The sequence below is a fragment of the Euwallacea similis genome, chromosome 3, assembly GCF_039881205.1.
Source record: "Euwallacea similis isolate ESF13 chromosome 3, ESF131.1, whole genome shotgun sequence".
NCBI lineage: Eukaryota > Metazoa > Arthropoda > Insecta > Coleoptera > Curculionidae > Euwallacea > Euwallacea similis.
In genome coordinates, this window is record NC_089611.1 from 1133724 (window position 1) to 1147337 (window position 13614).

Below are 13614 nucleotides of genomic sequence, written 5' to 3' on the forward strand. Positions count from 1 at the left end.
AATATTGCCTAATTGACATAAATTTCTTTTAACAGGTGATTAAAGTATTTAGGAGATTGCTGTTTGAGTTAAAAGTTAAATTAATAAAAGTTAAATTGTTAGGAAATTAGCATGGAATCGTCCATAAAACGCTGTACATAATTTCGCCGTAATGTAGGGTTTTATTCGATTCACCCATTAAGGGGTTCGCTCGCAAGCAGACTCAACCACAAACTAATTTATCTCCAAAAACCTTACATTTCGTGCTTTTCACATAAATAACTATTCTCACTCTTTTATCATTTTAAAAATGAATTTTCTTTGTTATCTTTGTATCAGTTTCTTGTGCCCAAATGGTTTTGCGGCTTTTTAAAGACCCAAAAACGTGTAGGTAATATTCATTTTGCCGCACTGAAAAGTGCATAGTGCAAATAGAATTTTTTCTCTTTGAATAATTTTTCATCCGCATGATACATTTTCACGAAAATACCATTTTAACAAGTCTTTTAACTATTTTTTGTTTGTTTATTTACTTCCACGGCCATTTGCAATTCAAATACAATTATATGTATTTCCAGGCAGTTTGATATTCCCCTTTCCCCTATAGGCTATGCCGGGCTTAACGAAACTACGGCTTGCATGCCAATAAGAAAGCCTTATTGATTAGGTGAAGCCTCTGTAATTAGGTAGGTATTTTGCCTCAATATTCATACCGATGATTATTTTTTTACTTAGCTTACCATGTGGTAGTTTTACAGGGGGAACAAAATTACAAAACTTCTTAGGGTCAGAGACATGTTTGCTTAACACAAATTGTTAGTTCAGGTTAGTTCAGGTTAGTGCGGGCCAATTCAGCTATGATGTAGCAGTTAAGACAAATAAGCTTCAATTTCATGACAAAAACCTCTGGGCAATTTATCAAACAGACGGAATCCGGAAAGCAAATTCCACCAACGGTCTATTCTCCAGCAAACCAAAACACTATTTGAGGTTTCTACTTGATTAGTAGAAAGTTTATTCTGAAGACTTAACAGTTTTTGTGGTGACAGGTTAATGGATCTTCCCTTTTCCATTAGTTACAAATTCATGGTTAAATTGGTTGTATAAGAGTTATATAATCTGTCGAGGAAATTTCTCTGTTTAGTAAGCATAAAAATCGTGACGAAAAAGTACGGCTGTACAAGGAATTGGTTTAGGTGCAAACATATCTCAGTTCAGAGGATTCAATTCACATTGTATTTTCATTTTCCGTGTGGTAAAAAGAAAGTATTTTCACTCCATTTTCCCGACATCTGTGGCATGTTCAAAGGATGTTTGTTTAATTCGCAAATACGCACCACTAAATATCCTCCTGATGCCTTATATCAAGCTTGGCCCTCTGATCTATACTGTTAAATGTCTCTACCAGCGAACAGCCCTCATATGACCTATAAATTCTGTTAGAGGTAGCATAAAACACCTGCCGTCCAATGAATTTATCAAAAGTTAATGGCATTTGTGCCTCAGTCCAAAATAAAGAAATTTTGTGCAACATTGGAGGGTTTGCAGATATGATGCATATTGCAACATGTCCATATATAATTAGGTATTTTGTACGTTCAAATATGGAAAGAGTCAGAGTTTTGGTGAAAGTAGCAGCGTAATATTAATAAGGAGAAGAAGAATATTAATAAAAATAATAAGAGTACTAATAATAATTAATAGTAATAATAATAATGTTTTCAACATATTAAGAGCTGGATTTTCGATCCAAATTACCTCGAACATTTACACATATTTAATCACTTTTCGGCACTTCGTCGAGAATTTGCCAGTCGCTTCGTCTTCATTGTTTCCTTAAGGAAATAGACGCGGACGATTTTATAATTCCGCAGTTTCAGCTTATTTTTGACAATGTAGCGGACGCTTTCTCTCCAAGACCTCCTTTGCCAGTTTGGGCATTGAACGTTCGGGATTTGGCATTCGGTGGTACCCTTCGTAGCGATAGTTGGACAACCGTCCCGTCTTTTTGTACCGTTTTATCACCTGGTAGATCGCTCATTTCTTAGAGAAAAATCGTGCGAACAATGTTGACTGTCTTCATTTCCTTCTTGCGTAGTTCGACCACAGTGATATGTTAATTTTCGTGAGGCATGACGCTAGAATGACTGAAAAAAGACATAACTAGAACACTTCATAGACTAAAATTACATGTATAACTCAATAAGACTTGACAATATCCACGCTAAAAACTTCTCAGAACAAAAGTGCGGGAACTTCTGTGTCACCCTGTAATATGCCAGAGCTTTACTTCGAAAACATTATTAAAGCATGTTTTTGCTTGTATAAAGCCAATACGGCTTCGTCTTTGTTCTATTTGTCCTTCATGACGAATTGTATTTAATTACTCAGTAAATTTCAATATATTTCCACATGCAAATGTAATAAAGCATATTTTATTGTATGGCCGACCTACATTTGCCCTGGAAGGTGAATCTGAACTAGCAATGAATTTATTAGCTTATACAAATAAGTTTAAGACTAAATCGACTCCCGAAGGGGGTGAATTTCCATCACACTTGTAGTGACCGTGACGGTCTAAAATTCCTGCCGTTATAATTAATGTTATTATGACCACATATTGATGATGATAACGTTAATTGCCCTTTGTTTGAGGTTTTTCAACCACTTGTTTGGACGGCAGCCCTGAACTGATTGAAGGCGACATGAGTTATTTAATCGCTGATCGATGACCTCTATTCATTCAATGCACGATTGGATGGTCATTAGGTGGATAAAACGACCATGACAGTCGATATTTTTTGTTGTTTATGGGGCTTTTATGAATGATTTAATCCCACCCGAGTATACTATAAACGTGATATTAGATCATGTGAAACGGCAAGAAATCGACCGTTGTCTCAGCAAACTTCCAGGGAAACGGAAGTCAGACATATGGTGAAATAACTTAAGAATTTCTAATTAGGGGAAATTGAAGGTATCCGAAAAAATCCCCATCTTCATATCTTTATAGTCGATCCGGCACCACTGTCCTTCGAAACTTCAACGCGTTCCTGTCAAAGTCGACGACGATCGTCTTAAAAACAAACAAGACACGCGTGGTTGCCGTTTAAGTCTGGAATTATAGTGAAACTCTTATCAAAACACTAATAGGGAAAAAATGTCACATTGTGACGACGTCTGACGTGAAACTGCAACGTTACAAATTCAACCTGCATACGGAAACCGATGCAATTGCCAAATACAAGTTTCATCTTGATTAGTTAATGATATATTCCAGCTTCATAAAAATGAGTACTTCAACCTCATAGTATTTTTCCTACAGTGGGTATAAAATGGAAACAACAATAATAATAATAATGATGATCACGTCGCAAAGAATCATGTCTTAAGATTACCTGCAAACGTTGCCAATTCCAGATTTCTGACTCTGCCCGAGGTAAACAAGACTGCCGACAGAAATACTGCTGACACTAGATTGCATTGACATTTATTCGAAGCATCCTGTCTAAACTTGATCTCGATTTCAAGAAACAAATGCTATGTGCCACGTTGCCGTTTCCAGATTTTCAAAACTGCCGAATTTTCTACATTTTCAACCTTATTTTCTCAATACATTTCCGTTTAAATTTTATTGCCTTCAAAGCAAATCCTAACCGCGACGTTGCCGTTTTCAAAGGTTTAAATTTCACAGAATTTAGGGACTTTTTGGGGGCTTATTTTTAAAATTCAAGCTCATTTTCTGGCTGGTTGGTTTTCGGGCTAAATTGTCAACGAGGGCTGATTTTAACGGCAATATCTCAGGCACCAACATCGGGAAATTGTCAAAACCGAGATTTAATTTTTTTTCATATGGAAATTTTGTTCTTGGCAATGCGAAAGAGAAAAATTGGATTACAAGGGATGAAAAGGATGAAAGAACGAGACGAGTTTTATTAAGGAATATTATTCGCGGTTCGCTATATGCAGAAGAAGATGATAGAGGCATGATAATAAGGTATTACGTAACATCCCCGTTGCCAGGTAATGACAAAATTCCCCAGCACGAAGTTAAATATTTCGGCTCTCTAATCAGTAATGATGAGTTCTCTCTGCGTATTATCCTTTTCCAATTTGTTGTTTTATAACGGCTGTTTATCTTGATTAGAACTCGCACGGGGACAGCAAAATCATGAGCACGTGACAACATTGTTAACTCAATTTCGAACTTTCGTTATTTTCGATCTCCATTATTTATAATGAATGTTGAAACAATTTGCACTGAACCGCATGAGATAGTTTTAGAACTTTTGCGAATAACGAAGACTTCATTAAACAGGGTTATTTTCAACAACCCGGACCAGAAATTGCTGGATGCTTTGCTTTCCTTTGTGCTAGGAGATCATTTAAATTTCATATCTAGCCAACTGTGAGATTTTACACAAGAGAAAGAGAAAATAAAAAGTAGGTCTTAGCTTGATCATATGCCGCAAAATGACGTTAAAATTCATTTTTGATAAAGGAGCCGAGTGACGTTCGTGTTGCTTTATTTACTTTTACCGACATACGTTCTTTTCTTCAACAAACTTGACTACTGACTGAATATGAAATTTAAATGAACTCTCTGTACATAAATTTAATGGTATCTAGGCATTGTAGGTTTGTTATAGTGGGATTTGAATATTTCCTGCAAATAGATCGTCGGTCGTCAACCCCAAAGCCGACAAATTAATCGGTTTTATAGGAGCTGGACATGCATCAAGGAACATTCATCAAGGGAATATTGTGCATTTCTGTGCAGCTTCAGCTTTTATGTCACCTCAATAATTGAGGGATTCCGGGCTAATTTAGCGTACTTGAGTTAATAGTGATCGATTTCTAATCTGCGGAATATTTAACATCTATTACTGAAGTCTCACAAGTGACTAATATCATTTCTAATTAAATGTCCACGAGTAATCAGACAAGATTTATTAATTACTCAGGAGAGAGTTCCGATTGCAGTAAACCACCCCATGTAAAGTCGTTAAAAACGTATTAGTTCAGGATAATTCATGTTGATTGCTTCTAAAAAACTTTACGCCCACAAGATGGATTTTCTCTTCTTCTGCACTAAATTTTTATTCCGCTGGAGTCAGTCGAATTGTGAAAGAGGGACATGATCGGAATCGCTGTTTTGGTCCCATCAAAGTTGTGCTTTTCATAATTTCACTTATTCCATTCGCTCCTCAACATGATTCACAATAAACATGTTATTAGAGCCTCCTCGATTTACTTCAACGATAACAGCAACGATTAATTTGCTCCGCAACTCACGAGCTTCTATTGACCTTAGATATTGATTGAACACCCTACGTAACAGGTTTAAAATGTAAACACATTTTCTAATTAAGAAGCTGCTGATACGTTAACTGCAGCACTGAAAATTTTAATTTAAATGAATTTCCTCATATTTTACACATAAAATGTGATGTATAAGTCGAAGCGTCACCTCCAGAATCCAGGTCTTTCCAGGTACGTACTTTCAGGTTTTCTCTATTATCGCTTTTTATCTTTCAAAGGAAAAAGCGTTAATCCCTAAATGTTGTGTATCATTCCTATCGTCACATTATAGAATTTATGCTGCATCTGACAACAGTGTTTACCCAGATCCAGTGATGAACAGGGGGGCTGAGCATTTCTGATAATGTCTGACGGTTGTCTTTGAAAACAAATGCTAAACGCGACGTTGTCACTTCGTGTCTAATAAACTAATGATTATCCCGTGCTCTTATATTGATAATTGTTTTAATTCCATGATAAAAAACGTTATTTAATAAATTTTATTCAGCCAGGAATTTTCGATCTGACCCCTGTGAGCGTCGTTTTGACGTGATTTATGAAGGTTTTTTCACATCGGCTTGCCTCCTGGAGAAATAACTGTGACATTTACAAAATTTAATAAATTGCTGTATTTAGGTATACCTCCTGTGTGCTTCTACCACGTCATCTAATTAGACCACAAAAACGGTGCAATTAGGACTATTAATTAAAGCAGCGTTGAAAGTCATTTAGTCGAAAAAACACTTATTTTTAAAAAGTCAAAAATAAATTATAATACAAAGCATGAGCATGCATTGTAGTACAATCTTGATAATTAACAGAAAAGCCTTGAAACTTTTCAATACAGTTAACAATAAATAAACATGAACAATAAATAATGGCCTAACGACCCTTAGGTCCTTAGAACTAGAAATATAAATAGTTTTTAGCGCACCTTTGAATTTCACAGATAAGCATCTCAGCCCTTACTCTGCAAGTGATAATTAAGCTTTTAATTAGCAACACTTTCGTGTTTGTCGAGAGCTTTATTGCATGCACAAGCCTAATCAAGCTCTCACATTCGACACAGCGGCGTGAAAGTGGAAATACTCACTCAGATTCGTTGTTTTCAAAAATGAGCTCCCCTCTCTGAGCCTCGTACTCCTTGCCGTTTTTAGCAGTCCCATCTTCAGTATGAAAGGGCAGAATCACCCTCCCTCGAGCCCCCGAACACCTGACCACTTTCAGTTCGTAAGTTCCAACACTTTCCACCAGTTCGTGGTTCTGCGCCTCGAATTTGAACAGTCCCCCGTGATCGTCATCCAGGATAATCACCGTAGCCAGTATGGGAAACCCCAAGCTGCCTCCAGGCTGAGTGGAGCAAAGCCTCACGTAAAAGTGTTCATCTGGCTCAAACACGTCATCATCGATGACTTCCAGGGTGATGCTTTTCTCCTGTTCTCCGGGATTAAACTGCAGAGATCCTTTAGCTTTAACGTAATCGCTTCCAGCTTGAGCAGTGCCATCTTCAGTAGTGTAATCGACCGATAAAGGAGCGTCCAAGTTTCCAGATCTCACCACCCGGACCTCAAACTGGCCGCAACTTTCTAGAACTGTGTATTTGGAGGGGTCGAAGCACACTCTTGAGCCGCTTTGAGTAAACTCGTTGAGGCCGCTTTCGCGCTGCAACTCCGCCTTGACTTCACTCAAGTCGCTTTGAGCCCTCTCAGAGATGCGCCTCATGAGATCACCGCTGCCCATCAATTTCCTGGTGGCCTGGATGCGGTAAAACGCCCGGGACTTGGGACCTTTGTTCAGAAGCATCTCATGGGCCATCTTCTCCAGAACATCAATGTCAGTGTGAGGATTTTGATGCCTCAGCTCCTTAAGCGTAGTGATATACTCTTGTTTTATATCCTCATGGACATCATCCAGTACTAGAAGCTCTGAATGGCCCAATTCCAAGTTATCAGCGCCTTCGGCCTGCACTATAACCCCGCGCTTGTTCATTCTATATTCCTTCTTTATGTACTTGTGTATGTTTCTGTCGGCAGCATAGGCGGTTATAACAGTGCAGGGGAAGAAGAGAAATGTCACCAAACCCTCCCATACCTGGACGACTCCCGGCGAGAACACGCTGAGGATCATGTAGAGCCATACATAGGCAAAGATGGACCAAGTTGCTGTGACGAAGAACACCCCCAGATGCTTAATCTTCCTGACTTCCCCATTGGGGATGACAGACACACACAGGGCAATTATAACAAACAAATTATAGGCGGCAGAGCCAACTATAGTGCCGGGCCCTAATTCTCCGGCCGTGAACCCCCGGGCATAAATCTCTATTACAGATAAAAGGATCTCCGGGGCGCTTGATCCCAAGGCCATAAGAGTCAAGTTAGCAACGGTTTCGTTCCACACCCGGACTACGACAATTTGCTTTTCCCCGTTGGGTTTCCGGACAGACACCTCTCTCTCCAAAGAGGTGATAACTTCAATAGCAGCCATGAACCGGTCGGAAACAATAGAGACCCCGATGAAGAGAAAAGCCATGAAGAAGAAGTAAAGTAGACCACGACCGATCTTATCGACGAGGGGGACATTTTCCAAGGGCTGCCAACAGGGCAGGACCAGCCCGTCAGTACAGGTGATCGTCGATACGTTGTGAGAGTCCCACATCGCTCACGACGTGTTGGGGACCGATCGGAAAGTAGGGCGCCGCATAACACGGTTTCGGACGGGCGTCGCGACGGAACTATGGAGGCGTCGCGACGCTCCGAACAGAGAAGGCAGCGACCAAACCCCCTTTTGATGAGGAGACGCGCAACTCTGTGTAATAAGGCGTATCTGGATGGTATTAAACTCTGGCTGCAGGGTTTGATGAACAGTTGCGGCAATGGGTGGAAGATGCTTTTAATTACAAGAGAAATTTTGTGTGAAAAATTTAAATAACTGGATTAGATCTCAGTTATCGTCGAGGCAATTAAGCTTTTTAAAAAATTGGAAGGATTCAAAGGATTGAATAAATTACACTGGCGCACGCCATGCAATTCAGGAACGTAGGTAGACGGAAGATGATTAATCGCGGAAAGTAATCGTGCTCACCTCGAATTTTTTACGCTCATGAATCATTTACTTTTAAATTCATTTTAACCGAAAATGTATTTATTAACAATTTCATGGAAATATTCTGCTCTAGAAAATGTACTGTAACCGTGATACTCTATTTCTCATCAATTATGTCTTTGGTCTTATTATCTGTAGGGCTGAATTTAAAATTCCCTATATTTGTTTTATGATTTATTATTTTTTCCTCGCCTTAAGCGTACAAAATATTTTCTTTAAGACCCTCTGCAACAAAATATCAAAATAGTTGGAAGCCATATACGGAGCGTTATGTTTTTGGGGTCATGCACTATTTTATGAATTATGTCTTTTTTGGATCACCCTGTATAAATTTTGATACCAAATTCAAATTCATTCTTCAATTCTTTAGCTTTTTGGTCTCTAATAGCATTTCCGTATCTACCACCGTTTTCGTAGAATTTGCAAAAATATCTACCGATGCAAATTAAGAACCTGAAGGAAGTAAGCAAAAAAATCATCCGACTCAGTTATCAACTGATGAAGCAATTCGCAACATTTAATCAAATTTCTAAAAATAAATATAAATCTACAAAAAAACAAAATTATAAAAACTGTTGAAAATGTGCCACCCTGTATATCAAAAACGGAGCACTTTTGACCATGAATTTATTAGCTTTTTTTTATTATTTTACAGACTTATTTTAGAGACTATTGCCCCCTGAAATACCTCCATGATGATCTTTTACACCTTATATATATATTTTTATTATTTGTCAGTGGCGCACCACAAAAAAGTTTAATGATGGAAAAAGAAGGCCTAATCCCAAAACATGATGTACCCTTATAGATCGTAATAACGTTTTTTTTTGTCTAGACGTGAACTTTTCAAACAGTAGCGTTAAGGAATTGCCTGTCAGGATATTTTACTCATCATTTCCGAACACCTGGTATAAACACGCGTATTATCGACTATTAACGGGAAGTTTAACTCCTCGTTTTGCATTATTTCACAAGGGATTTCATTTTAACGGGTTTATACCCGGAACTCGCATTAATGAGTCATCTCTACTGTCTAAGTACACGACCGTTTTACAAGGGATCTTTAATTCGTTGGTTTTGCGGAGTAGCTGAGTTATTATTGAAATTAAAGACATGCAGTTTTCGCAATCCCGGGCTCGAGAAAGATAGAATCCAGTGGCTTAGGTCGTTTTTCCTACAGCATATGGTGAAGCCACAATTAGCTATACTTATAATTTTTAATGGGACGCCCTGTATGAAGTGTGAAGAAGAAAAACGAAAAATGTCACGTTGTCAATCTTGTGAGAAAATTTACTAGAGAAGATCTAAAACGATAAATGATGATAAAAATTGTTTTATTCATTTTAAAATTAGGAAATTAAAACGTTTGTTGGCCGTCGGGGTTTTGTGTCGTCAATGCCATGCCGTATTGCGGAATTACCGGAGTGTCGAAAAATTCCTGGTTAAAAATGCACTGAAACAATTTTTGTTAAATAATTGCGTGTGGTAGCTAAACTGGGCCTTAATGGGTTTGGAATTTGACACATTTCACGTCTAAGTAATGAATTAAGTTACCAGATCATATTTACAAATCTTTCCACGTCACCTTTGACTAAAAATTTTTTGATACTCCCTGTACTTCCTTATTAAAGCAAAGCGGACTGGATGTGCACAAGTGAACGCGATTTAGCTGACTGTCGCCAAATCGTCAAGATCCTTAACGGTTATGACGATTATGCATATGGTGCGTTAAAAAATTACAATCTTATTGTATTTTCTTTACAATTTTTAAATCTTGACAACTAACAAAAAGAAATAATGAAGAGGTGCAAAATGTTTCGAAAAAATTTGGATCATTTTTTGGAAAATCAGATTTTTAATGTGAAACGGGTGGAGAATACAATTCTCAATAAACAAAAATCGTGCATTGCTTGCTATTTTCACAAGTTCGAAAACTGCTGAATATACGGAGAAAATGCAGGAAACATGATATATTATAAAGGAAACAGGTAATTCAATTTTCAGGAACTGAAAGCAACGACTTTTATGGCTAAAGAAAAAAGGAAGAAAAACATTTTGGAGCGAAAAAAGGGTCTAACATCAGAAAATGAATCGTCCTGTAGATGTTAACAACCATTACTATTTGAAAACAACTGCACATTTAAATTAAGTTTCATCTTCGTTATCTTATTTAGAATAAATCTTAAAATAAATAGATATCTATTTAAATATATTTTAATTGAAAATAAAGAGTCCCCTCCAAAAATACTTGCACGCCATTTACGGACACCCTGTATATCTTCAGCTGGATGAGCACTTTTGGGTTATTCTTGAGTAACGCATTTAAAAAACTCGTTGCTTAACGATGTAGTGGTAACTCGAAACAAATATTACAAGGTAGAAGTATACGAATCAGAATAACCTCAATGTTACAAACAAATCGACACCGATACTGCTACAAGTTAGATCCTTTGTTCGAGCTGGTAGCCGTCAGATGCATCGACATCAGCTGGAACCTGCCAATAGTGTCAATGACTTGTCAAATTTACGCATAAATGTAATGTAAACAAATTATTCAAAGGAGAAATTCCAGCAGCTTTTAAAGTGTTCGGGGCATTTAAACCTTAATATTAAGTCCATAAAAGATATAATAAAGTTCAATGATGTCTTGTCATCATTGCAATACGAAGTTTAATTTCTTTCATAAAGAGGTGAGTCTGGACGCACCAAAGTTTTTTTAATCCGCTTTATATTACTGCTCTCAGTACTGTTAATTAATCCTTTTAAATTACTCATGTTTGGATATGCAGACGGTTTTGCCAATAGTTTAGGGCCCCACAGACTGCAAACTAAATAGTAACCAATAGTTTAGTCAGACTGGGATGTATTTTCATATGGTTTATGAACATATATTTGTGTATTGATTTAGAAGAATGTGCAGAATGTACATGTATGTCAGTTAATGTCGCCGCTTTCTCAGACAATTATAACTTCCTATAAATCTACCTTTAAGCAACCAATTAAAAGTCTATAGTCTATGGTGGCTCATTGCTTGTAATTTAACTGAATCCAAAATTGTAACATCAAAACATACAACTTGTATAAGAGGTTTAGATTCAAGTTGTGACTTGTTAAAATGAAAGTACCTTTGATTTATTACACAATTTTCACTTTTTTTTAGTTGGGTTGCGCAAATTGTGGTCTTTCTCTGTGCAGCAAATGCCTACAACAAAAGTGCAAAATCCCTTCAAAAGGCGAAGCAGAATTTAAAGTTTGCAGGGTATGCTTTCCCAAACTTAACAAACAGTCACAAGGGGAAACTTTTGCTCCACCTGACCGATTTTTAAAGTAAGCATCTATAAGTGCCAAAAAGTCTAGGTAACTTAACAAGAGGATGCTGTCCATAAAAATGTTTAAATAATGGCACATCATCACAATTTCTTTCGATCAGGCAAATTGCTTATTGTCCAGAATCCTTTGTTCTTTTTATTTTATCTGATCTCCCTTATAAGAGACACATTTTATACAGGAGGTTGGAAAACTTGGAAAATCCATCAGCTGCTCCTATCACAGTTTACCGAGAAAACCCAAAAGTAACTGCCCTGAAGGCAGGTTTGTCACCAGATGACCAAGCAATAGTAGACAGATTGGAAAAACTAAAGGAAAAGCAGTCTCTACCACCTTCAGACAGTGACTTAAAAGAGAGGTTGGCAAATCTAAAAGGTGTGCCTTATAGGGATTCATTAGAAAACAAACAATCCGTGAGCATTTCCATTAAATCACTGGAAGACAAGAAATTAGTGTTTTTGTTCATAGTTGTTTACTCTGGACCTGAGGTCTGATCAAGAAAAAGCAGATTCATTAATGGAACAATATTCAAACCAACAAGGTATAGATGCTTCATATCAGTCTCATGATGATATAGGACAAAGGCTGGCCGTTCTTAAAGGCGAGGACTATAAAAAAAATGAAGTAAGCAGTGACGAAGAACTAGACTCTGAAGCAGAGGTGGATCAAATTACAAAAAAGGTGCTTTTCACTGAGATTCGTTATTTTTTTAATTTGGAATTATAAACTGGATTATTTCAGATAATGTCACAAGTGTCACTCGAAGAAAGATGTCCGCTTGGTTCTTCCAAAAAACCTACCTCATCAAGTGATGATGATGACGACGATATTCGTTCATCTTCACCAGAACTCCCCTGGTGTGTCTTGTGCAACAAAGACGCGACTCATAAGTGTAACGATTGTGGCGGCGACCTTTATTGCAGCTCTTGCAATATTGAAGTACATAAAGATTGGGGCGATACTGATCATAGAGTCGTTCCATATAAGCAGAAGTAAGATGGGAGTATTTGTTTATTGATTGTATGGGTAAAAGAGTAACATAGTATGTAGTGTTTTTTTAAAGGATGAAATCTTGAGTTTAAATATTTACCATATTTAGGTGTCTTTATGTTGATTTATCATATTCTAAAAGTATTATTTCCTATTGTCTTAGTATTTTGTATTATTTATACGGTTTATACAGTATTTGACTAGAATTTTATAAATTCACTTTTGCAGTAACATTTATGACCGTTAAAACAAGAAATTCTAAGGCCACTGTGAGTCCAATTATTATTCCTTAGATTTGTTGGAGCAACTAAACTGCTAAAACTTTGAAACCCATAGCGAAAATTTATAGGCTATATTTTAAGCTATATATCTTCAGGAATAAAAGATATACCCATTTCTATGCGATGTGCAACATACATATTGCTAGGATTTACTGTATGATGTAAGACCCGCACCATCCATTCGGAAACAGACCAGTTTTGTTAACCAACGTATCAACCACATACATTAGAAAAGAAATACAAAGCCATGCCACAAGGGTCAACGCTAATTACATGTGGAAAGGGCAATAAAAATGGGGCATTGGTTTTTAAGTATCGCTACAATCTGATGGCGGACGATGTTAATAGTATGAAGATGGATTTCATGACTGATAAAAGAAATAAGATTGATAAGGTCACTTGTGGGCAAAAAGTTTTACATTTGCTATATGTGCAGTATTTCTGATCATATAGTGTGTCACGGATTCGTTTCTCTATATTGGGATCTAATAAATTTTTGTTAAAACAGTTGATAATTAAATTTTATTTATTTAATTTAATTAAAGGCTTTAAATAAAGAAATAAAACATTACAAATTCGTCTTTTCCTAATTATAAGGCACATTTCGTCTTTAAGTACGAGTCCCCTCCAA

General features: G+C 37.0%; 2 protein-coding genes across 3 annotated transcripts in view; one reads left to right on the forward strand and one right to left on the reverse strand.

Moving 5' to 3' along the window:
* Calx (sodium/calcium exchanger 3) overlaps positions 1-8000 on the reverse strand; it is a 50551-nt gene extending 42551 nt beyond the window's left edge. For both annotated transcript variants that reach the window (XM_066406161.1, XM_066406160.1), the window contains exon 1: positions 6374-8000. In XM_066406161.1, coding sequence (XP_066262258.1) covers positions 6374-7938 — 1565 coding nt within the window. In that variant the 5' untranslated portion in view covers positions 7939-8000. The remainder of the gene's footprint in view (positions 1-6373) is intronic.
* A 2918-nt stretch (positions 8001-10918) lies between these two features.
* Positions 10919-12964, forward strand: LOC136419673 (abscission/NoCut checkpoint regulator). Its single transcript, XM_066406196.1, has 5 exons — positions 10919-11075; positions 11546-11712; positions 11894-12125; positions 12181-12393; positions 12454-12964. The coding sequence occupies exons 1-5, from the start codon at positions 11025-11027 to the stop codon at positions 12706-12708; spliced, it is 918 nt and encodes a 305-aa protein (XP_066262293.1). The 5' UTR covers positions 10919-11024; the 3' UTR covers positions 12709-12964.
* The last annotated feature ends 650 nt before the right edge of the window (positions 12965-13614 follow it).

Coding starts and splice junctions, on each gene's coding strand:
- LOC136419673 (XM_066406196.1), top strand. CDS start 11,025: ATGATGTCTTGTCATCATTGCAATACGAAGTTTAATTTCTTTCATAAA. Junction 11,076..11,545: donor TTAATTTCTTTCATAAAGAG/GTGAGTCTGGAC, acceptor ACTTTTTTTTAG/TTGGGTTGCGCAAATTGTGG. Junction 12,126..12,180: donor CATTAGAAAACAAACAATCC/GTGAGCATTTCC, acceptor TTTTGTTCATAG/TTGTTTACTCTGGACCTGAG.